The 26588-nt window shown below is 41.5% G+C and overlaps 1 protein-coding gene across 4 annotated transcripts in view; it reads right to left on the reverse strand.

The window, feature by feature from the left end:
- The window catches only part of DAAM1 (dishevelled associated activator of morphogenesis 1), a 181568-nt gene continuing 155386 nt past the window's right edge, over window positions 407-26588 (reverse strand). For all 4 annotated transcript variants that reach the window (XM_005685918.3, XM_013967213.2, XM_005685917.2 and 1 more), the window contains 8 exons: window positions 21461-21567; window positions 19571-19659; window positions 15586-15754; window positions 12245-12352; window positions 10226-10286; window positions 7277-7408; window positions 4611-4781; window positions 407-3120 (listed from right to left, as the gene is read on the reverse strand). In XM_005685918.3, the coding sequence (XP_005685975.1) occupies window positions 2911-3120; window positions 4611-4781; window positions 7277-7408; window positions 10226-10286; window positions 12245-12352; window positions 15586-15754; window positions 19571-19659; window positions 21461-21567 (1047 nt within the window). In that variant the 3' untranslated portion in view covers window positions 407-2910. The remainder of the gene's footprint in view (window positions 3121-4610; window positions 4782-7276; window positions 7409-10225; window positions 10287-12244; window positions 12353-15585; window positions 15755-19570; window positions 19660-21460; window positions 21568-26588) is intronic.

Below are 26588 nucleotides of genomic sequence, written 5' to 3' on the forward strand. Positions count from 1 at the left end.
GCCTACAATGAAGGAGACCCGGGTTAGATCCCTGGGAGGGGAAGATTCTCTGGAGAAGGAAATGGCAACTCACTCCAGTACTCTTGCCTGGAAAATCCCATGGATGGAGGAGCCTGGAAGGCTGTAGTCCATGGGGTCGCAAAGAGTCGGACACGACTGAGCGACTTCACTTTCACTATCAAACTATTTAACGCATACAGAGTTACACAAAAAGGTTAATTTCAGAAAGAGGTAGTATCTGGCGGTCTGTAGATGTGCTGAATGCTGCCACAGCAGAAAACTATAGTTTTCCAGGTCCAGTATGAACAAGTTTGTATTATTCCTAATTAACCAACAAATTGCAATATTTAAATTTAATGGTGCAAAGAAGTTTGTTTTAATAACTCAAAGAAAGCATATACATACATGTAATGAATTCATTTCTTTATTGCATATTGCTATTTTAAAAAAATGTACAGTCTCATAACACATACAACATTTTTTTCTTGGTACTATAACAACAGTCTTGCACCTAAAGACTAAGTGGTTCCAACTACTAAACTAATAAGATACAAGACATATAATTAAGTTTACAAATTATAATGCTTTGTCTTTTTGGCATTAATTTAAAAAAACAAACAAAAACTTTTAAAATACACACCCAAGAGAGAAAAAGTGGCTACTTACACCAGCACCAATCTAAAAAGTAGGTGTTTTTTTTTTCTTTTTTCCAACAATGGCACATGGAATGACCTGCACACAGCTTTCGGGGAAAGAAACAAAAAACGGAAATGGCAAAGGAGGCCTACCAGGATGGCCATATCAAAACGAGGATGATTACAAAGGGCGAGAGGAACATGCTACACAAACTTGCTCCTTTATGTGACTCCCTCCACTTGCCCATTCCTTAAACTGGAAAACAAAGCCATTTTCAAAAGTTAGTCCCAAACTCAAGCCAGATCAAATTTCTCCTGCTCTAAATAGAAAAGAATATATATAGAGGCACTTTAGTTAAGGAATAGACAAACCCCACTAGCGTACCCCACTTCTCCTCACCTCCAAGCTTTTCTGAGCGAAGTCTCAGTCTGCATCTTCGACACAGTATACTTGCAGACTTTGATACCTAGGAGCTGGGGGAGCGCGACGTCTGCTATATATTTGTGACTGTTTTATCTCCTAGTCATTTACTTCTGTGTAATATGTAGAAAGTCGCTAAGTTTGCAATGAGGGGGAAGAACGTAAAACCACGGCTCTTGCCAACTCTTAGAGCACTATTTCACAGCTTTCACGTAGTGCAGAGACCTTGCCCTCTGCACTAAGCATTATAGTTTATACAAATTATTTTTAAATAGCACGATTCCTATACAGCACACACATTGGTATTCTGTTTGCCCCTTAACTGTCCCCATTACAGCATAAGCTCCCTGGGGGCAGGGGCTCTGTCTTGCTTACCACTGTAGCCCTACAATGCCTGGCACATAGTAGGTGTTTCAATAAATATTCGTTAATTGACTGAAACTCAATTTAGTGCGTAAATAATGTTCTAGTGCAATAGGACAAACTACTCTCCACAGGAAACCCAACCACAACAGGATTGATGGAAAGAAAATAGAGAACCTTAGCCCCTCCCCTACTACAAATAAATAAAGCAAAGCAAAAAAAAAAAAAAAGTAACAGTCCTCTGTATATATCATATAACTTAAGGATATTAAGAGTTGGTAGGTTAATGGTAAGCATCTATATTTTATTTTCTAATGTTCATTGTTTTTATTCATTTCTCCCTGAGAGCTTTATCTTTTGGACTGAAATTTTACAGGTAGCGTAACTGACACACAATTTAAAATGACAACATATAAACAGCAAACCACTTCAAACATACTTAGAGATAAATAGATCTTGGCATCTCTGTTGGTGGTGGTGACATTTTGTGCATTCACTAAGTGTTCTTTAGTTCAGAAACATTTATAGAAGATGCAGCTTGTCCTACAGAACAGAAGATACCAAAAAAAAAAAAAGGCACCCCATAAATTTTTTTTTAATCATTTTTATCCTTTCAGAGAATTCTTTCTTTTAGGTCTTGGGTTGGAAATTTGAAAGTTTATAGTTCTATACTGTTAGGAAAACAAGCACAATATGGTAATTTTGTTCTTTAACAAGAGCATGGATTGCATTTAGATAAAGTAGTGTTCTTTCCAAAAGCAATGTAAAGAAATCATCATGAGTGCTTGGCAGAGAACTCGATGAAATTAAGGAGGGAAACTGATGTCCAGGTTTTAAACATATAAAAGAACTCTGATTGACATTCTATAAAATTCAGATTGTGTGCAAGATGTTCTCCATAATCATTTACAGACTGCATCCCCACACCAACGTCAGAAATTCTAAGCTGGTCCTGTCAATTACTGATGCAATGCACCAGCATCGTACTTGTCAACTATCAAAAACCATTTGAAATCTATATTTTTCCAATACCAGTTTCACCAATGAAAATAATTTCAAAGTATATCAAGCTTGGAAACCATAAAATATTTCTCAAGCTATATTTATTTATTTTTTGTTTTTCTTTTTACTCTAGGGAATGTCTCCGTATCTCTTTCAGGAGACAGTATTGTGCTTCTGAACAGTCATGGTGTTCGGGGAAAGAAGATGAGCCACACTCAATACGAATGCATACACAAAGGGGTTCTGAGCACATACATAGACATAGACTTTTTTTCTTTTTTAACCAAACATATAGGTCTCCAGACAACACTCAGACTTCTATATACACTTCTTAATATATACACACACATACAGACACACATGTTCACACATTCACCCACAGATGAAAGGAGAAATTGCCACTGTTTGGATTGCAAGGCAGTGTAATGAAAAGTTCTAGTCACTTCAAAGGGCTGCTAATGAGCTTTCTAAAAAAGTATTCAAGGGAAATTAGAAGTTAAGTTTTGTGACCGGTCTCTCCCGGCTGCTGTCCGTCATCTGGTTGGTGATGCGCTTGCGATTCCGTTTCAGTTTGGAAAGGTCTTTGTCAAACACTTCTCCTGAGCGTAAAGCGGAAACCAGGTCATCAAACTCTCCGCCTTCTTCACTGTTCTCTTTTGCTTTCCTCATTTTCCGTTCCCTTTCACGTTGTTCTTTGAGCTGCAAGATGGAAAGCAACCGCTTAGAGAAGTGTCAAGACAATACTGCATTTTGTATTCAGTGGAGACGAACACTGTGGATAGGGCAGTGCTGCAGTCACGCATGTCTGTCAATAGCTGCCAATCCCTTGCCTGTCACAAGTGACTGGGATGTGAGGGGAATCAGGAGCAATGAAAAAAATGACCACCACTTTGTAATTAGACTCTCACTGTCTAGAATCTGGGTAAACCTCATGATATTCTAATTTAAAATATTGGTTTCTTTGATGGTATAGACAGATGAAAGCAAATGCTCATCAGGCCACATTCCTGACATCAGAGGCTTATTAGCCTCTCTCTACCATGGATGCCTAGAACCCACTATGCAAGAGTTACAATTATTAAGATCCAAATAATATGCATACATTATATAAAATGTATATATTCAGATAAAAAGGGAAAAATAATCCTAATTCTACCAAGAAATAACCATTATGAACCTTCCGGGGGTATATCTCACCACTATCAACACTTACTTTACACAAAAATGTTTCATGTGGAAACCACTCAGTAAGCTTTCTCACATGAGAAAGACATGATTTTGAGGACTGCATAAATAGTCCATTATGTAGCTATTACATCATTTAGGTTACTTTGCCAACAAAGGTCTGTTTAGTCAAAGCTTTGGTTTTTCCAGTGGTCATGTATGGATGTGAGAGTTGGACTATAAAGAAAGCTGAGTGCTGAAGAATTGATGCTTTTGAACTGTGGTGTTGGATCAGACTCTTGACTGTAAGGAGACTGGACTGTAGGAGATCCCTTACAGTCTTGGACTGTAAGGAGATCCAACCAGTCCATCCTAAAGGAAATCAGTCCTGAATATTCATTGGAAGGACTGATGCTGAAGCTGAAACTCCAATACTTTGGTCACCTGATGTGAAGAACTGATTCATTTGAAAAGACCTTGCTTGATGCTGGGAAAGATTGAAGGTGGGAGGAGAAGGGGACAACAGAGGATGAGATGGTTGGATGGCATCACTGACTCAATGGACATGAGTCTGAGTAAACTCTGGGAGTTGGTGATGGACAGGGAGGCCTGGTGAGCTGCGGTTCATGGGGTCACAAAGAGTCAGACATGACTGACTGAACCGTACTGAACTGAACATCATTTAGAACCAGTGCCCAGTTGGTAAACATTTAGGCTGTCCCAGGTTGAGGCTTTATTATAAAGAGTGCTGTTCTCTTTGTGGAAATGTAGAATTATTTCTTTAGAAAGACTTCTAAGAGGTGGAACTCCAGATCAAAGGATGTGAATATATTTTTTTAGGCTTTGCATATAGACTGCCACATTGCTGAAGAGAAACTTTCTACTGACTAAACTCCCAGTAGCATTCTAGAGAGGGCTTTGATGCCCTCGTCCTTGCCAGCACATCGGAGTGCTTCCTAAACACCAAGGAGATGTAGCAGGAGCACTTCCGGGAGGTGGGACTGGCCCGTCACCTGCCCTCCTACCTGAGCCTCCATACGAGCTCGGCGCTCCTCCTCCTCCTTCTTCTTTCTCATGTTTTCATTCTCTTGTTTGGCTTCTGACACAGCCTGAAGAAACTGATCAAAAATGCCAAAGAACTCATCCGGTTGTATTTTTCCAGCCTCTTCCCCAAAGTGTTTCACTGCTTTAGTAAACTAGGAAAAAGAAGGTTTTAAGAAGTTCAGTGTCTCAAGAGAATGTCATGATCACATAAACATCAATCTCTCTTGAGGGGCTGAAGCTCCAACTGAGTCAAATATAACTCGCTGGATTTACCTTTGGCTGCTAAACATATCTAATTGTTTCTAAAGGAAAAAATTTAATACTCCAGCATCTTAGGAAACCATTTATTCTTGTCCACCTCATTTCAGCTTAACATCTATGATTACATCCTATGACTTCTTATTAACTAAACAGTAGTAAAAAACAAGAAAGCAGAATACCAGAGGACAGAGAGCTCAGGATATAAAGCTAATAGCAAACTCAGCAGGGGTAAGGAAACTCACCCCTTTTAACTTTTCTTTGAAGTAGTTTAATATTTATTGATGCCATATGGTTAATATCAAAATCAGCTGCTTTTCCTAATCATAAATAATGCTGGTATTACTCTATTTCCTGGGCCTCAATTAGAACACAATCACCGATTACGGAATCATTGAGGCAACCCAAAATTCATGACTGAGAATACAATTTTATTCCAAAACCTTTGTTTTAGTGCCCTCTTCAAGGCAAATCTTTTAGAAACAGCTAAAATGCAAAATATTAAGGGATAATTTTTTAAAAATTAAATGAAAAAATATATACAGTAACGAAACAGCACAGCCAGTGTTTAACATTTCCATTTTTAGCTCTTTTGGCACTTATCTTCGTAATTCGAGATAGTATGCTTTCAAGTGTCTTAGCGTTATTTTGGCCATCCAAATACTGTTCAGTGCCAGTCAAGTTGTTTTATAAGAACTATACCTCCTTCTCTAAGGATCTCATGCTATTAAGCCTAAGCTACAAAGGATGGTGTTTCTAGCTTCAAGGTCAAATGAATTCTCACTCCTTATGCCTTATCAACTACTAAAAAATTTCCAGCTCTTTCATTTTCTTCATAGTGAGAAACTCAGGTTGGGGAGGACTACATAAATACTTCACGGTCTAATTGCTTTTATTTTTCTTGCATTGCTTGCCTTTAATATATAAGTTTCTCTGATGTTTTGGCGATACTATCTACATAAAGGAAATATTTTCTACATTTATGCTTAAGACAATTTTCAATTATACATATATTTCGTATCTTTAAATTTATAATAATATTCACTTTTCACTGAGGCATCCTCAATCTTTTACTTATTTGGAACTATTGTATTAGAAACTAAGCTCTTTAGGGAAAAACACAACATTCTTCATACACCACACACAGTGCTTTAGCTTGCTCCATGATTTTTACAAGCTAATTTCTTAAAGTTCTGGTATGAACAAAACAGCAATAGATAGCCTACAACTGCATTTCAAAAGCACTCAAGTTCATGCACTTCAAGCCATCCTGAATGATCTTTTTATCTAGGAATTCTAGTGATGATGAAGTCATGTATATTTTGGTCTTGGAAATCTGAAGAAAACTCGTCCCAGACTAAAGTTCCCACACTCAAATTTAAAAAAAAGTAGGGTGTGTGTAAATAAAAAATTAACTATTCACTGGATTCTTAGGAAAATGTCTGAGCCCTTGATGAAGTAGGTACTGTACTGTCTGGTTTGGGGTGGGGGCCATCACAGTGGAGGCTGCTAACACCAGTTCACTGGTTTCAGTCAGGGGTATCAGGTAACAGCAGTCATTCAAACATATATCTTGTCATCTGTTTATTATTTAATAACATTGGAGGTGGGGTTTCATACTGAAATGAGCCAGTGTATCTTAACACAGTCTGCTTCTGAACTTTAGCCAGTGTGTATGTATACTTAAAAACAAAATCATCCATATCTACAACTGAAAAATGAGAATCATTACTCAAGTTTCAAGGGCAAGAGTCAAGTTTCAAGCAAAGAGTGTTGTCACAGCTGAAAAATGGGCATTGTGGACAAACTCAATATGGTAGGTGGGTAGCTGCTTGCTGTCATTTATTAACAAGAAGAGGATGAGAGAATGTGCACATGAATATGAATGTGTGTGAATTCTGGAAAAGGAAATAACGAGAGACTGTGAGATGGGGTAGTGGGATTTTAAGGTGTTGGGTATTTGTCAATGAAAACTTTTCCTTTATAGGAAAACAAGGTTTTGTAATAGCAAAATTCATTTAAAAAGTCCTATTTATACTTTTGCGATGAGGCTATGAATTAAAGTGCCTATCATTTAGTAAGTTCTTCTGGAGATTTAAAGAGGGAACACCCTGTTCTCCTAAGTCTCTTATCTCTCTTGTAAGGAGAGCATCTTACACATTTCTGAAGCACAAGGCCTTGGCCCAATAATAACCAAGAAAAAGCTATCACAGTATTCACTGGTTTAACACCGTTCAGATACTCCAAGGTCTTACTAACCTAAAGACACGTAGGCCAGTTAGAAAGTGTGTGTTTCAATTGATCACAGTCCTAGAAATGAAAGAGTAATTGTCATACCTGAAAGCACCAGCCCTGTCAAGCAATACTCAGTGCGCAAGGGAAAACTTACCAAGTCTTTAGCTTCTGCTAGAAGATCTTCAACGTCAGAGAAGCTGAAGCTGGCTACAGTGATGAACTGACTGACAACAGACACAAACTTATCTCCGGGCTGTGAGGGCTGAGACTTCTGATATTCCAGCTCCTTAAACACAGGGAATGGATAATGTCAACGCAGGCTTCAGATGCAGACGCACCTTGTTTCATTTCCCTTATGCCTCAAATTTAATAAAAGTCAGAATGGCAAACACATCAAAACTACTGCAGAAACATCTTATGATAGTTCATGTCCTGCTCTGCTTCTGCCCACCCTGCCAGAGTCATGCCCATGTGTGCAAACACATTTGCAAAATGCAATTTAACCAGTCATCTGAGTACTTTATTGGTGTGGTTTTTGTATACTGGCTTTAGAATGTAAGTAGATTAACATTTGGATAAAATTCATAGAAGTTAAATAATGGAGAGCAAGTTGGATTAAAAGGGTTTGTGACTGAAAGCAAGAGAATTTGTAGATATTCTGTGCTCAGAACTCTGGTGTCTTGATTTTTTCCCTTTTTTCTGTATCTGCCAAGTCTACTTATTTCCTAAGCTATGCTATCTAGGTCAGTAGAATTTCAGCTGTAGCGTTTGGCACCATAATGCCATTTTTCTTCTCATCCATACCATTTGGGTTTTATGAACAGGCAGGTAGAGGTATTAGTGTCATGTTAATTAGCCATCCTCTCCATTACCATGGTGATGGACACAGCTTATTCAAATTTCATTTCAATAATAACTTAAACCATTGCCAGATGCATTTTCCTATTTCATTCCACTAAACCTCTATGAGTGTTCAATTATTATGCCAATTGTATTGACACATAAATTGAGGTTCGGAGGCATTCTTTGCTCAAAGTCAAGTAGCTGATAAGTGATACAGCCAAAATTTGAACTCAACATCTGTCTAATTCCAGGGTCTCAGTAACAACTTTTCTGTGTATCTATTGACTTACTCTGGATCTCTATTTTCTTCCATACCTTCTATGGCAGAGGGTCTAACAAGCAGGAGAGTAGAGGTCACAAGTGGTTTCAGCTCAACCACTGACTTGATTTTTACCTATGTCAAGTAGCCTGGGCCTTAGTTTCTTTACTCATAAAAGGAGGGCAATATACATATTACCAGGGGAATCAAGTGAAATGAAAGTGGAAACTTTTATGGAACTTGCTCTGATGAAAAGAAATTGCCACAATTCTAGTACTTGGGCTGGTAAGGGAGTTGTGTGTGTGAGGTGCAGAGATGTGAAAGCAATTTTAACGTGTTTCATGAATGTATAATTTCATGAGAATTCTACCTTTGATACCTTTCCAACAGTACGACTGACTTGTGCGAAGCACAGTTGGGACACATGAATATTTGGACAGGTTAAAGTCTGCCCCCAGTATTTCCTCCCTCTTGACATTTAAGCTGCCGGGGGGTAGGGGGAAGCTGCTGTAGGCCCTTCCTATGAAGAGTGTGTTACAGTGTACATGACCCAAGGGCTAGAGAGATTTCAGCAAAATGACCTTTAATAAATCCCTCAAACACACAACTTCCTTGGGACTCCTGTCTTATGCCTTGTTCTGAGCTAGCTCAGATGCAGGGCTCAGAGCATCCATTATCAGACTTTAGGGCTGTCATAGCTGCCATGCTAGTCTCAAGAAAGCTTTCCACTGGGAGGAAATACAGCAGAGTAAAGGCTATAAACAAGCTTTGTCCCAAACCGCCCTTGTCCTGTTCGGCCTGTGAAAGCCGAGGACCATGTGCCACTTTCCTTCATAGCCTCCCAGCTGCAGGGGCTGGGAAAACAATGCACTCAGTTCATCTCCTGCACTTTTTAAACAGTGGCCTACCCACCACGTCTTTCTTCTCCCTCCCCCCAAAAAAGGGAAAAAGAGAAAACCTCACATGCTCCTTAATTTATTAAAAACAGAAAAGATTAGCATCGTGACTTTAATTTGTATTACAGCTTCTTTAATGATGCCAACTACTTTCTATGGCAGTTTTACAAGCAGGAGGAGGGTCCCTTTGGTGTTATGCGTGAGTTGATCTGTGGGGAACCTTCCCGAGCTGCCTGTAAACCAGCCTCCTGCACCAAGGGCCAGGCCAGAGCCCTGTCTGCTCTTGGGAGCGAGGCTTCCACCCTAATCTGTCTCCATCTTGGTGACAGTCCCCGTGTGGTACCCATGGGGCACTGCGCCCTCAAATCAGGGTTAAGGCCAGGGGCTCCTCTTCCTCCAGCACTCTGACCTGCTTTCCTTCCATGGAGCCCGGGCTCAGGTCACCTCGTAGACTTGGGACGGCTTCCCTCCTCTGTACCTAAGCTCACTCTCTCTCCTAAGCCACAGCTCGAAGTTCATCTCATCTAGAAGAGATACTTCCTCTCACACACACCAGCTATTCCCTAAGGCCCAGGCTAACCTAAATCACCACCTTCCTTCGAAAGGCACCTTTGTCATCACTTTACAGGAGATAAACTGGGATGACTGCTCCTGGCCACTGTAACATGTGGAGGGCAAGCATTCTGAGTCATTGTGATCCCCTCACCTTGAGAATGGACTGTACCCTCAAAGTGCTCAATGCATACTCCCCAAAGAGCCAACGCAAAGATGACAAAGTTCCATTGCTCTACTGAGAGTGAACATTTACCAAGAGAACAGGAGCACTGAGTAGACCCTGAGGAGTCTCTAGCCCAATCCACTGTCACAAGTCCTACGTCACAGACAGGAAAGTGGTAGAACTCTGGTCCAGTGTCCCAGCTCCCGTGATGCCCGCTGCTGTGTCGCCAGGCTGAACACCGTCTGCCTTTGCTTCTCTGTTTTTGCATTTTATTTTTAATAGTAAACGTTTATCCCGAGCATACCAGCATGCCAAGCAACTGGCAACTCCTCTGCTGGACACCAGCAGTGACAAGACTGGGAATTAGAACAAGAAACAGATACTCACCATCTCTACTGCTTTCAGGCCACTTCTCAACGTGCTTATTTCTTTGTCCAGCTCAGTCATGCTGTTGTAAATGGCAGCATTTTAGTAACTAACATGGGACTTATACTTGTGAATTAACTGTACGATGAGTTTAAATATTTCATTCTTGGTCATCCACACTATTTTAAGTGTTTTAAAATTCATTTTAAATGCTTAAAATTCTCTTCAGCATTCGGATCTCACAGAAAGACAGCAACATTTTAAACTTATATGCGATTATGTTTCTTATTTTCCATAGCCAGCAGGTATGAGATATATATACATATATATGTATGTGTATATATGTATATATACATATATGTATGTGTATGTATATATATGTATATACACATGTGTATATATGTGTATATATGTATATACACATATGTATATATATGTATATGTATATATCGGTTAAAAAGGACAGAATAGAAATATGACGTTTTAATCTCACAAAAATCTCACTTAAGCAAATTACTGTATGTAGAAATAAATTTGCCATGTGTGACTTCCTTTGGACAAGGGAAAGAAAGAGCTGAGGCACAATCATGTGTGTGCTGTGCTCATCATTACTGTATTGCTTTTCATGAAAACTCTGATAGTATGAGGGCTTCCCATGTGGCTCAGCTGGTAAAGAATCTGCCTGCAATGCAGGAGACCTGGATTCGATCCCTGGGTTGGGAAGGCCTCCTGGAGAAGGGAAAGACTACCCACTCCAGTATTCTGGCCTGGAGAATTCCATGGACTGTATAGTCCAAGGGGTTGCAAAGAGTCAGACATGACTGAGTGACTTTCACTTTCACTGATAGTATGAATATTACAAGGTGATAGCCTACATTTCAATTAAAAATGATTTTTCTTAAAGTTTCACTAACTAGTTTTCATTTTTGTTGACTTTTTTTTTAAAAACAAAGTTTCCTAGACTTTTCTCATAATGCTTTTTATTTGATGGCTTTAAACATTAGAGATTATTACCATTCTCACAGAGAATTCACATGTAAACAAATTCACCAATACTTCATTTACCTTCACATTTTAATTTCATGTCTTACATCATGGTACATTTTCCCCAAACTCTAAATTAGGCTGCTCATCAGATTTTTCAAAATGTCTGCATAAAGATGCAGTTTAAAGTATTTTCTTTTAAAGTGGGGAGGGGAGCCGGGTGCAATAGGAAGAGCAGCAAGGAAAAGTGCATGCCCCTCAGGAGGTCTCTGAAAAGTGTGAAGTTTATGGGGAGAACCTGGCGACTTTCCACTTTATTTGTATTCCTTCATTTGCATAAAGACTGCTTTCCATTAAAAGGCTGCTTGGTTTTTGGGAGTGTATGCACCTGGGAAAATTGATACTAGCAACGCCCTGACCTGTAGCACTTCTATTTGCTTAACAACATATCCTCATTTAACTAAGGGTGCTCCCACCTGTATTTTAAGAGAACCACCCCTTCCAACTAGTAGTGAAACCACATTTCTTCCCTGTATCTTCATAACTCAGAAAATTAGGTTTTGCAGAAGTTAAAAATTGTATCCAGGAGTATTCCAAAACAGCTACAACAAGTATACACAACATTTGCTCACAGTATATGTTCAACAATACCCTGAACAACACAGGTGTGAACTGTGAGGGTCGCTTATACATAATTTTTTTTCCAGTGATTATAGATGAAGTGATTTGTGGCTGACTGATTCCTCAGATGTGGAACCATGGATATGGAGGACCTCATATAGGAAGGATCAACTATAAAGTTAGATGTTGTATTTTCAAAGTGTGCAGTGGGACTTAGGGAATGTGTTGACACCCTTAACTCCCTTCAAGAGTTAATCATATATTCAAAATTATGTAATACATCTGGGTGACTTGGAAATGATTCAAACTACTTCATATACTATTCAGGGGAAAGAAACACAGAAGGACCCTCTTAAGGTAACACTAACTATCTCAACGGCTAAAGCACAGACCAAGGGATTTGAAAAGCTGAAACAATTCACTGTTAGTACTTACTTTACTTTTGCTGCTTGAGGAATGTCCCGCAGCTCCTCGTTTAGATTGAGAACCCTGGGGTATTTATTTTCCACAATAGTGATGAGATAGTGCAAAAGTGTAATGTTCCTACAGTTAGAGGAGAGAGTATTAAACATGGTTGATATCGGCACATGATTTGCATAGTCAAGTGTCTGATTCCAAAAGAAAGCTATATCCTGCATTACTTTCAAAATTTGGAGGTTCCTGTAAAGCAGGAATTCAAGAGAAAGGGATAAGAGGAGAGTCTTCATGGGATTTACATAAATAGATGTCAAAAGAGGCACACACCTTCTGAAACGGAAGAGCAGGGGATGAGAATTACATTTTTGGCCCATAATGAGGACCCTTCCAAATCTGGGTAATGCAACGAGTGACGAAAATGAGTCTGAACCATTGCCAGTGGGGACATCCCTTCACAGTGCATCCACCCAAAGACGAGACCTGTCCTGCCAACTCAGAACAAAGCAGGGTTGGGTGGGGAGTGAGGATGTCTATATAATGCACCAAAGAAGACAGTTAATTTTCAAGTCTGAAAGTACAGAGCAGCGACCCACTGATGGGAATTACTGAGAATTCTCACTTAAGGTTTCTTTGTTCTGGGGGATAACATTTTTGCCTTTCGACTCATTTGTTTTTCTCTTTCCCACTCTGACCTCATCTGTTTTGCTGCTGCAGCAAAAGGTGGCTGGAAAGTTAGGAAGCCCCTCCCCCCATTTCAGGGCAGGGCCTGGAACTGGGCCAGGACTGTGCCATCATGGGTATGATATACTCGCAGCCTAATTTTAGCAACACTTCTGCTCCTAACTGCATAACTGGCTCCCTCTTCAGTGTTGACAGGGCTGAACCCTGACTGACCTGGGCTGCAAAGGCAGGCATCTGATAACTGTATCCATGAGCCCATGCCATAGGAGTCTGGTCCCCTTGTCCCCGACTCCAATGCACACTACAATCACGTGAACCCCAGATGCCTGGGCCAACCTGGGATTCATCAGTTGAAATGAAGCGGGAAGCCAGGCTGAGTATTTTTAAAAACTTCCCATTGAGTCTAACAGCCAAGATCAAGAACCACTTAGTCTGTTGAAAGTTACCATAATTAGGAGGACACAAATACATTACTTAAAAGCTATTTCCATAATTTTTAGGCAGTTTGCTAATTCACAAGGCTAAGTCACAACTCTCCTCAGCAACTAAAGTGAAGCAAAGTTGGCAAACAATTTTTTTTTTCCCTATCAATGCAAATCATTTCTGGTTAACCTTGTAGCTTCCTAGAAGTCAATGCAATCCTATTCCTCTGAGATAACTGGGTCACATGGAAAAAAATTTCCCCTTATTTTTCTTGCTCTCAATAATTAGAGAACCATTGTTCAGCAAAGTAAAACAATAGCTAATAGTTCTGGTCACTTATTTTGCAGATGTTCAGCTGTATTGTTCCATTTCAATCTGGCCATTCACAGAATCTATGTGTCTGCCATGTGCTGGTTGTATGAGGGGCAAATTCCAGGGCCCATCATGAGAAAGACTAATGCTGTTTTCCTTCATTATTTCAGAGAAATAAATGTATTTAATTAATCATATATACCTTTTTTTGTGTGGAGAAAGACTTAAAACTAGATCAATTTCTATTATTTGTCTGTTATCCAAATAACACCTGATTTGAATGAATATAAATTCCTGAATAATAAAAACAATAACTAGACATCGCACATTGGATTATTCTTATTCTCTGCTCATTACCATAAACAAGCCTATAATGCAGAGTGAAGAGGGAAAAGAAAAAGATCAGAAATGGTTTTGTGTTTTAATATTTTGGAAAGGCTAATTGTGTACTGGAGGAATTTTTACATTAACTAGTAGATAACCATGTAGTAAGTGCCAGGTTATCAGTAAGCTGGAAGGGTGAGGTGCAAAGGGCATTAAGGGCATGTTATGTGTGCACACACCTGTGTGTGGAGAGGTCCTCCACCTGTGACTGGTGGTGAGGGTTTTCTTCTGCCCCAACCTATAAGCTCAGAGGAAGAGAACTCCCTTCCTTAAAAGATGGCTGCTCTTCACATGCAAGTAAGATGATGCAGTTATCTACTACAACCTTCAAATAAGATTTGCCTATTGGTAGAGGAAAGCTGTGGGCAGACCACTAGAACAGTTGTCAAATACCTGTAAGGCCAAACACCTTGCTGGCTGTGACCTCAGACAAGCTAAATGAGACACCTGACCCTGACCCTTGCCTCCGTTTCTTTATCTGACAACAGGCGATACAGCACTTGCTCTGGCGATTTCACAGGCTGTTGTGACAACCAAATGTGAAAGGGCTCTGAAAGGATCGAGTGCTTACATTAAAAATAAGGTGGTGGTGATAGAATGTATCAGCTGCCCTTTGTTAATCTATTTCTACACAATGCAAAAATAAGGCTTAGCTCTACAACTAAACACTTTGCTTATTTCTTATAGGATGGATTCAAGGTTGCCATTATGCTATGCTTCACTAACCCTATAGAAAATATAGAGTAAAAAGCTCACTGGTTGGGAATAATTAGGGTGAAGAGCCATATTTCTAAAAAGAATTCAGATTACAGAGAAGTTTACCTTAGAAACAATTCCTTCCAAGACAGTGAGAACTTTAGAGAACCACAGTTCTCAGGGAAGCTAGAGTTAATATGCCTAATGCCTTGCCGGTAAATGACACCAGTGCATTTTCATATCCTGGTGTCTCTAACAAGAATCTGTTCACTTAAGACACACTTTCTAGGAAGCATTTTAATGAGTCTTGGGATGAGCAGCTGAACACCAACAGCCAGAACACATATATACACTCATCTTTTCATATATCTGCTCGCTTCCAGGTACCAAGGAAAACACAATCTAAAAAGCCAGCAAGCTTCACATTATATCCTCAGCTGTTAGTTTATCTTTGTGGAGGAGTAGCAATTAGGAGAGGTCACGAGGAGACTATTAGGAGGCTAGTAATGTTCTGTTTCTTGATCTGGGCACTACTTATGCAGATGTGTCCAATTTGGGAAACCTCATCTGGCTGTATATTTCCGGTGTGTGAACTTGCCTTTCACGTATTACACGATACAAAATGTTTCCCTGACAAAACCCCAAACACAAAAAACTTGGACTAGATGATATACTTGTGGAATGAAAATGAAGGATAACTGGCCCAGTGGGAACTTGGGATTCGCGTGGTCCTGAGGTAAGAGAGGATCAGTGTCGGAGGAGGACGAGAAGCAGAAAGTGCAGGCCAGACACTTGAGTGTCAGGAGGCCCAGAGGTACAAAGCTGAGCCCCGACCCAAGTGCTCACAGGTCCTCCATACTTACTTGTCAATACTGGATTTGGTGTCGGCAATCTTATTTAGGCTGGATATCTTGAATCCATATGCATTGCCTCTTTGGCCTTTATTCATGTAATTCCCAAATGCCAAAACCACTTCCAGCAACTGCTTCAGGGCACCACTCCTAAACACCTCTTCTGAGCCAGAACGAATTGCTTCAAAACAAAATACACAAAACTATTACAACCAAGACTTTTCAGTGATACTCATCCTAAATCCACACACCCGATAACAGACACCAAAGATGTAAGATGGGGTCATCAGATTATCTGGGAGCACTTTCTGAACACCTATACCAGAAGCAAGACACAAGGGGGCCAGGAGAGTCAGCTCAGGTTGTTCAAGAGACCCAGAGGCAGCTGCACAATCCCAGCCTTTCTTTTTCTTGGTTGACTCACCAACTGTAAGCAGTTAGGAATACATAGAGCATCAGCTGCATTTTCCATATTCATTTGCAGACCCTTTCTTGCCTGGTGTGAGTCAGATCACAGGACTATTGATCAATTTCACCAGTAGAAAAACTGGGCAAACGTGTGACATGTCACAGCTGGCAGGTGTCATTAGGGCCCCAAGGCCAGCCTGCACTCTGTGCTGTGCTCATAAGTTGCCCACATTTCAAACAGCTAAAAATTGAACAGCCTCAAAATCAAACCAACTACCAGCCTCAAATCTTCCTTTAGAAAAATCCAGTAAGAATTAAATCAACAAAATTAGAAATGAAAACAGAGAGATCACAACAGACAACACAGAAATACAAAGGATGATAAGAGACTACTATCAGCAACTGTATGCCAATAAAATGGACAATTTGGAAGAAATGGACAAATTCTTAGAAAAGTACAACTTTCCAAAACTGAACCAGGAAGAAATGGAAAATCTTAACAGACCCATCACAAACACGGAAATTGAAACTGTAATCAGAACATCCAGCAAAAAAAAGCCTAGGACCAGACGGCTTCACAGCTGAATTCTACCAAAAATTTAGAGAAGAGCTAACACCTATCCTACTCAAACTCTTCCAGAAAATTGCAGAGGAAGGTAAACTTCCAAACCCATTCTATGAGGCCATCGTTACCCTAATACCAAAACCTGACAAAGATGCCACAAAAAAGAGAAAACTGCAGGCCAATCTCACTGATGAACATAGATGCAAAAATCCTTAACAAAATTCTAGCACACAAAATCCAACAACATACTAAAAAGATCATACAACAGGACCAAGGGTGCTTTATCCCAGGGATGCAAGGATTCTTCAATATCCGCAAATCAATCAATATAATACACCACATTAACAAATTGAAAAATAAAAGCCATATGATTATCTCAATAGATGCAGAAAAAGCCTTTGAAAATATTCAACATCCATTTATGATAAAAACCCTCCAGAAAGCAGGAATAGAAGGAACATACCTCAACATAATAAAAGCTATATATGACAAACCCACAGCAAACATTATCTTCAATGGTGAAAAATTGAAAGCATTTCCCCTAAAGTCAGGAACAAGACAAGGGTGCCCACTTTCACCACTACTATTCAACATAGTTTTGGAAGTTTTGGCCACAGCAATCACAGCAGAAAAAGAAATAAAAGGAATCCAGATAGGAAAAGAAGTAAAACTCTCACTGTTTGCAGATGACATGATCCTCTACACAGAAATCCCTCAAGATTCCACCAGAAATTACTAGAGCTAACTAATGAATATAGTAAAGTTGCATGATATAAAATAAACACACAGAAATCCTTTCCATTCTTATACACTAACAATGAGAAAACAGAAAGAGAAATTAAGGAAACAATTCCATTCACCATTGCAACGAAAAGAATAAAATACTTAGGAATATATCTACCTAAAGAAACAAAACAACTACATATAGAAAACTATAAAGCACTGGTGAAAGAAATCAAAGAGGACACAAATAGATAGAGAAATATACCATGTCCACAGATCAGAAGAATCAATATAGTGAAAATGAGTATACTACCCAAAGAATCTATAGATTCAATGCAATCCATATCAAGCTACCAACGGTATTTTTCACAGATCAAATAATTTCATGATTTGTATGGAAATACAAAAAACCTCAAATAGCCAAAGCAATCTTGAGAAAGAAGAATGGAACTGGAGGAATCAACCTGCCTGACTTTAGGCTCTACTACAAAGCCACAGTCATCAAGACAGTATGGTACTGGCACAAAGACAGAAATATAGATCAATGGAACAAAACAGAAAGCCCAGAGATAAATCCACACACCTATGGTCACCTTATCTTTGACAAAGGAGGGGAAAATATACAATGGAGAAAAGACAATCTCTTTAACAAGTGGTGCTGGGAAAACTGGTCAACCACTTGTAAAAGAATGAAATTGGAACACTTTCTAACACCATGCAGAAAAATAAACTCAAAATGGATTGAAGATCTAAACATAAGACCAGAAACTATTAAACTCGTAGAGGAGAACATAAGCAAAACACTCTCCGACATAAATCACAGCAGGATCCTCTATGACCCACCTCCCAGAATATTGGAAAAATAAACAAATGGGACCTAATTAAACTTACAAGCTTCTGCACAACAAAGGAGACTATAAGCAAGGTGAAAAGACAGCCTTCAGAATGGGAGAAAATAATAGCAAACGAAGCAACTGACAAAGGATTAATCTCAAAAATATACAAGCAACTCCTGCAGCTCAATTCCAGAAAAATAAACAACCCAATCAAAAAATGGGCCAAAGAACTAAACAGACATTTCTCCAAAGAAGACATACAGATGGCTAACAAACACATGAAAAGATGCTCAACATCACTCATTATTAGAGAAATGCAAATCAAAACCACGATGAGGTATCATTTCACGTCAGTCAGAATGGCTGCTATCCAAAAGTCTACAAGCAATAAATGCTGGAGAAGGTGTGAAGAAAAGGGAACCCTCTTACACTCTTGGTGGGAATGCAAACTAATACAGCCACTATGGAGAACAGTGTGGCGATTCCTTAAAAAACTGGAAATAGAACTGCCTTATGACCCAGCAATCCCACTGCTGGGCATACACACCAAGGAAGCAGAATTGAAAGATACATGTACCCCAATGTTCACTGCAGCACTGTTTATAATAGCCAGGACATGGAAGCAACCTAGATGTCCATCAGCAGACGAATGGATAAGAAAGCTGTGGTACATGTACACAATGGAGTATTACTCAGCCATTAAAAAGAATACATTTGAATCAGTTCTAATGAGGTGGATGAAACTGGAGCCTATTACACAGAGAGAAGTAAGCCAGAAAGAAAGACACCAATACAGTATACTAATGCATATATATGGAATTTAGACACATGGTAATGATAACCCTGTATGTAAGACAGCAAAAGAGACAAAGACGTATAGAAGAGTCTTTTGGACTCTGTGGGAGAGGGCGAGGGTGAGATGATTTGGGAGAATGGCATTGAAACACGTATAATATCATATGTGAAACGGATTGCCAGTCCAGGTTTGATGCATGATACAGGATGCTCGGGGCTGGTGCACTGGGATGACCCAGAGGGATGGGATGAGGAGGGAGGTGGGAGGGGGGTTCAGGATGGGGAACACATGTACACCCATGGTGGATTCATGTCAATGTATGGCAAAACCAATACAATACTGTAAAATAATAAATTAATTAATTAAAAGAAAAATCCAGTAAGGCCCCATTGTAAGAAAGATAACTGTAGGTTTGGTGTCAGTAGCAAGCAAATTCCTCACCAACACCCAGATAGCAAAAGCCCAGGGGTTGTGTGTGAGCTCCAGAACTCAGGCTAGGCCAGCAAGCTGAATGCAGACCTTAAATAATTATCTGCCAGAATTCCAACAGATTTCAAGGGGAAAAAAAAAATCACCAAAGGGATTCTATTGACTATATGCACTTGCATTGCACTTGTACATGAGCACTTGGGATGAATAGCATTTTCATTCTGAGGGACTTGACTTTACCTTCTACTTTGGGTTTCACTTCTGCTACACGCTCTGCAAACTTCTTTTTGAAGTACAGCGATTGCAGTCTTTGTTGATAATGATTAATTCTGCAAGAGCAAGCATCAACTAATAAACACTTAAGACACCTATATTCCCTCAAAGGTGATGGTACCTTGGAGCACCTGTGCTGCCTTCCCCCCTTCTCCTCCCTCCCACCCCCCTCCCCAGAGAGTTCCTCTCCTGGACAGAAGCACAGAGCCTGAGCACAACTATGTCTGCAGAACCCACTTCCCACTGCCCTACAGGGTGTGTTCCAGCATCCAGAAAGGGCAGCAGGTCCTCAGCTCCAATCAGCTTAGGCAGTTGCTAAAAGAAACTGAGAGCTAACTGCTGTTGACTAAAGCCCCTTTCTCTTCCTCAGAGTCCCAGCAGCTCTTGAGAGCAGAAAAGAGATAAAAAGGAATGAAAATGTAAAGACTCCCCTCTGCTGCTGCAAATAAGAGGCTGTTGCCTGCCCTCCTCCTGTGCTGCCTCACTTTCTACAAAGTTTGCCTTTGGCAGAACTGTAGGGTAAAACTTGTCTCCAGGCTTCTTTCCTTACGCCGTCTCTCCCCACACCTTCCTCTTTCTTCACAGCTGGCTCCCTATCTGTGCCCCTCAGAACTGGAAAGCTCTGCCTTCCAGGAGAGCAACTAGCACTTTGAGATAACAGGGAACTGGCCTCCGACCGCCACCAGGACAGGCTGCCTGGTGTTTCTGAGTGGGTGAGAGTGGGCACTTCAGCCAGACCTTCTGAAATCACTGCTTGATCTGCTCTTCAGTGGAAACTTCAGTTTAGGAGGACCAGGGATCAGCTCTCATCCAAAACTATGCCATATAATCAGACAGATGCAGCCCAGGTTCTGTTCTGATTCAGTGACCTTGAGCAGGAACCTTAACTCCTCCATTAGCTGGCAGAAAATATTTCCCTGCCTGACAGCCCTCCTGACAGTGCTGATAGAAGGATTAAGATGCATGCAAAGACCTAGACAGTTACTAAGTGGCAGCTACTGCGGTCATGTATTTGTCCACACAAAAGGACAAATGCACACCTGTCAAAATTTCAAAACCATCCTTTATTCTACAGTAATATAAGAAATGGCAAGTTGAGATGACACAAAAATAAGTTCAGACACAGCAGAAACACAGAGTGAGAGGCACATTCACCTTGGCCACCACGTAGGCCATTGGCACTCAGGGGAGGCGCTCCGTCCTGAGGTTGACTGAGAGTTTCAGGACCACTGGTTCTTGCCTAATGCAGAATCAATTCGCTAGGCCTGGGATGGCAAATCGACTCAGCTCACATGCCAAATTCAATTACGGAGCAGAGGCTGCTGCGGGGCTTTCTGGAGAAGGGCTGAGAAAGCTTGCCAAGGCTCCGTGGGAAGAGTGCCATGATTGATTAGTGATGTCTGCATGTGTCATGATTTGACATCTAGGCCCTGGCTATTTTGTTATGTGGGCTCCAGGCTGTCACCTTTGAGTCTGTCCACTGTTTTCTATTTTACAACAACCTTGAGATGTTGAAGTACAAGGAAGAGTGAGCTAGAATCCCAGGAGATCAAAACGGTGAGAAGAATGATGCTAACTGGAACCAGGAAAAGTTACGACTTGATTAGGTCAAAGTCAGAGGCCCAGAGATAGAGATAATTGTGAAGAAACCCTGACCCTGGCTTACCCATGGGCAAGAATGCACAAAAACAGAACAGTCGAGTTCTACACAACTCAGATTTGAGGAGGTGTGGGGGATTTAAAAAGACTTCAAGTTAATCCAGGTTAATTGGCCCAGATAATTCAACAGGAATCAAAAGTTTCACTTCCTTAGAAAGGCCAGGGGCGTCTTTGCTTTCGAAACATTTTCAAACTCACCTGCTCATCTCAAAAAGGAATCTGTCAGCCTTGGCCATCCGATCCAGTTCATGCTTATGTTCCTCCAACAGGTCAATATCACTTTTTTCAGGAACAAATTTCAAGAGCTAGAAAGTACACACAAATATTAAAACTGAGGTTTATAATTTAAATTATTGTCCTAATTCTTCACCCTTTCAGTTAAATTTGTCCCACGATGAAATTTTAATTTTTATTTTATAAGCTCTCCTCATAGGTGACTGTTACAATACAATAGAAGTGATAAAATCTTTCCATTTAGGTGGCCAAAAAGTACAAACTTCCAGTTACAAGATAAACCGGTACTGGGGGTGTAATGTACAACCTGATGGTTATAATTAACACTGCTTCTTGATATGTATGAAAGCTATTAACAGAGTAAATCCTGGAAGTTCTCATCACAAAGGAAGAAAAACTTTTGCTTTAAAAAAATTTTGTCTATATGAAATGACAGGTGCTAACTTAACATTATGGAAACCATTTCAAATTTGTTAGTCAAACCATTATGCCATACACCTTAAATTTATAGTGATGTATATTTCAATCAAAATGAGGGGAAAAAACCTTTCTATTTTTACTTGAAAGTAGTTACACTGGTGTAAGATTCACTTCTGGTACCTATCTGTTCTTCAATGCCTCTCAGTCAGAATTGAGAAGTTCCTTCCCAGACCTACTTAACAGAGACCATTAGAGGGACCTTGGAGATTCAATACTCTCATGAGAAGATGATACATCAGTTTTCCAGAGAGATTAGGCCACTTCTCCAGCACTATAAAACAAGTGCATATGATCTTCAGAAATAGAACCTGGGTCTCGACTTCCAGCTGTCTTTTTTTCTTCTATACATCATGCTGGAATGAGTAATTCTATGTGTATTTTCCAATCAATTTGCTTATTTCTTTGGCTCATCTAATTCCATCTCCTTGTTTGCTCTATGTAGAGCTGGGTGAGAGGGACACAGAGGGACTTGAAGTTTTTGATCCATATTTTATTTTGGAGGAAGAAATGAGCATGGAATGTAAAAGAGAGAGTGATAATACTTCCAGTTGAAAAAGCACTTCTGTGTGTGTCTAATTTCCTTTAAAAGCACAAACATGTATGGCAATGCCCAGGCCTGTGTGTAGTGTGTGCTATTTTCTAGATCAAATATTCTCAGACTTTAAAAGAAAAAATTTACACTGAGCCTCTAGGCCCCAAGGTCCTCCCTGTAACTCCACTTAGCAGACTTTCAAATGTTTGTTCGGTTTAACTAAGGGACCTCAGAAAAGGCAGTCAGTCTGGGTACTGCCAGCAGAGAAAGAGAAGTGGAACTACAGGGAAGAAGATGAATGACGTGAGGTTGGAAATATATTCCCGGCAGAGTGCTTATCTGGGGTCTGGAATGGGCTGAGGTCTGGAATGGGCAGCGTAACATTTATAAAGGAGGAAGAGCAGCTGTCATGGCTGTGGGGGAGGGCAGGGGGGAGCAAGGGCTTCATAGGAAATTCAGTCTTTATTTTGAAGGCATGGGATGTAACATAAAATCTTAAGTAGGGGAATGAGTTTGCACTTTTAAAAGATCACTCTGCCTGCAGAATGGAGAAAATCAGAGAGGATCCAGAAGTATTGGGGCTTGTTATTAGACTGTTGATGCAGTAATCTAGTGGTGTCCTGGAATAGGTGGTGGACAGGTTCTAGAGCTATTGGGGGTAGGGGGTGGGGTTTGAACGGGCCTGACTTGTTGACTGTGGTAAACGAGGGTCAAAAGGATGCGATCCAGGCAAGGAGATACATAGAGTGGAACAGGGAGAAGGTTGGAGGAGGGTGGGTGAGGAGAAGATGAATTTAGTGTTTGAAATACTGACAAGGCAACAAAGCAATGATTTCTAGTAGTGGGTACGCTCAGTCACTAAGTCGTGCCTGACTCTTCGCAATCCCATGGACTGTAGTCCACCAGGCTCCTCTGTCCACAGGATTTTCCAGGCAAGAATACTGGACTGGGCTGCCATTTCCTTCTCCAGGGCACCCTCTAGACACCAGGATCGAACCTGCACCTCCTGCATTGGCAAGAGGATTCTTTACCACTGAGCCATCTGGGAAGCCCATGATTTTTAGTAGGCAGGTGGATAGATGGTCTGAAATTCCAAAGAAATCTGGAAGACAAAGCTCTGGTGTGGGTTACAACATGCACAGATGTGAGTAAGGTAACCAGGGGTTCCATCAAGTGAAGCAAAACAGGCCTTGAGAGAAGCCAGCATCGATGGGATGAGGATGAGAAGAAGAGTGACCTTCACAAGAGGCAGTGGAGGGACCCATGTGGAGTTACAGGGCCAATGAACGAGGCGTTTCACATGGGCCAAGCGGCCCTCGCTGTGACACCCACCAGTATATCAAGGAAGATAAGGACTGCAAAGTGTCCCCTGGCTCTGGCAACAAGGAAGTACAAATCCTCAGCGAGAACAGCTTTAGGGAGGCGAGGAAAAGTGAACAGGCTTTCAAGAACTGACTGTGTCAAAAGAGAGAGAGCACAGTAGCAAATGGGGATGGGCAGTCTTAAGAGGTCTGTGCATGTGAAGGGCTGGGACTTGATCAAGTTACATGTTGAGAGGGCGAGCTGGAAGACCTCGAGGAGAGGGGCAGGGTCCTCTGATTGGAAGGAAAGGATGGGCCAGAGCAGAGGCCAGGGGTCCCCTCTCCCCTCACAGGATGGAGGGAGGAGAGGTGGAAGCGGACGCCAGGGAGTCCATAGGTTTGGCAGCCTTAGAGCGTATAGGCATGGGTGTCCCCTTGTTCCAGTGGTGACATTGGATGGGACACACGTCTTCTTGTGCTTCCTCCGTGCAGGAGGGAAGGTGGTAGGGCAAAGGAAGGAAGGAACAAGGGGGAGCACAAGGCTTGCTTTTTCCCCTGAGTTTGAATTTTTACCTTTTGGAATTCAGTTCTAGTATCAGGGATACCCCATACCTGCCTGCTGAGTCCACACACCCCTGTTCAGGATAACACAAGCATTCTCTCTCTCTCTCTCTCTCTCTCTCTCTCTTGTTATTCACAAGGGCAACCGTGAGAGGCTGAGACTAAAGGCCTGGGCCTTCTCAAGGAAGAGTTGAGAACAGACAGTGTATGGACAGTTTTGAAAAGAATGAAGAGTCAGACAAACATCTGGTGATGAGGAGAAAGGTGTGCATCCCAAGAAAGAGGAGTGACCTCATCTGAGATCTGATCTCAGCGACTAAAAGCAGCAAGAGAGGAGGGGATGAACTTGGCTCAGATGCAGACCATATTGAGTCGTAAAGGATGCTGTGTTCAGGCACAGGAAGGAGGGTTAGAGTAAGCAGGAAAAGAGCCTGGGAGATGAGCAGAGAGCACGACACTCAGAGCTCTCAGGAGAGCCGGGTCAGAAGTATCCCACTTGGCCAGAGTCTGCTTCAGTAGACTTCTTTTTCCCCTTGTATTTATCTGAAGCACATTCTATTTGCACTACAAGCTCTTTTGGCAAGCTTTAGAAATCCTTTCCCTCAAGGAGGAATTTTGCTGGATGCAATTTCACAGTAAACAGATCTGGTGGAATATTAAACATACAACCTTGTCGACAGAGGCTGAAGACCTAACGACCAAAGTGCCTTCTGCCTAGTTCTTCACGCTGGGTGAAGCAGTTTCTGGTGCCAGTATTTCAAAGCAGGGTCACCTGGAGGGACAGAGGGCAGTGGAGCTCCACTCTCAGGGGCAGAGGCTCTGTTTTGAGTGTTCTGAGAGGGAGAGGAGAGCGAGGAGAGGAGCCGCAAAATGCTCGAAAAAGGAATTTTCAGTTTAGGAATAGTTTGAAACTATTTATGCACAGAGCATCCTAACAGACTTGGAAACATAGTCATTAACTATTTTGGGAACTAAATCAAACCTTAAAAGGACAGCAGAAAAAGTTTTTCCACTGCTGAGTGTGAGGGTTTTCACCCCGGATGACTGCAGCTGCAGAGGTTTCAGGGAGGGGCGGGCCCACGGAGGTGTGGTGACACCGCACACGTCACTCCTCCCACCTCGTGGCTGAGGCCTTGGGGGAAACCAGTGAAAACAGGAGAGAAGGCACATGCAAACAGGCGCTCCAGCTGGAGCAGCCCACCGCCACCGGATCCCTGTCAGTGGAGCAAAACAGCCTTTTCCCTTGCTCCTGGGAGCTGAGGTGACACCTCAGGCTCAGCCTGGAATTGTGATCACCTGTGTCCACCCGTGACCTCAGGTGGACCTGGCTCTAAGAAACAGGTGGGGCCTTGTGACCAAACCCTCTTAAAACGTGATTCTGCGGCAGGACAAGGAGACAAGGAGACAGAACAGGATTAGATCACACAGAGACATTCCCACAAAGCACAGGAAAATTTAGGCGCAGACCAAGAGATAGGTAACAATCCTTGGGGTTATCTACCAGCACAATATTACCAACAGTATCATTTGGAAGATGAATGAACCAAGCTGCTGACAACACACAACACGGCTGGAGTGGCTGCACAGAGTGTGTTATGGAAATACTGCATGAAGAGAGGCAAGGGCACCACATCTGACTTGTTGCTTGGCCATAAAAAATTACAAATTATCTCCAGATCTCATGGACAAGGATGATTACTGACTGTGTTTAAGTCTACCCTACACTTGCTAGCCCTGGCATTTGAATTTACTGCCATTTACAACACGAGAAGAGTCCGATACAATTTACAAAGACAGGACCCAGCCCCAAGAAGTGCACACCCTGCCTTATGACACATACGAGCGCCGATGACAGCGCCAGGGGGTTGACCGTGGCTTTTGTGGTTGTGGGAATGGTGAGCCAAGACCAAGACACAAATGTGTCAGGGATTAGCAGTGATTCAGTTTCTGCAGTGCAGGCCGTGATCTCACAGTGCTGAGATTCTCAGTATTCCGGTGAAACAGACACTTCCTACTAAAGCCAGTGGATTTACGTGACCTGCTGAGTAACAACTTGGTGGCAGCAGCGTGAGCGACAGACTCTGGCATCGAGGGTCCTAGGCATTTAACGCTCAGGACCGTAATTCTCACCCATCATTTTGAGGAGCAAGTCCTAGAGCCTCCTAACAGAGCCACGTGGAACCTTGACCTAACCTCCTCTCCTGAGAGGTGAGGAAAT

Source organism: Capra hircus, chromosome 10 (genome assembly GCF_001704415.2).
Source record: "Capra hircus breed San Clemente chromosome 10, ASM170441v1, whole genome shotgun sequence".
In the NCBI taxonomy this organism is placed as follows: domain Eukaryota; kingdom Metazoa; phylum Chordata; class Mammalia; order Artiodactyla; family Bovidae; genus Capra; species Capra hircus.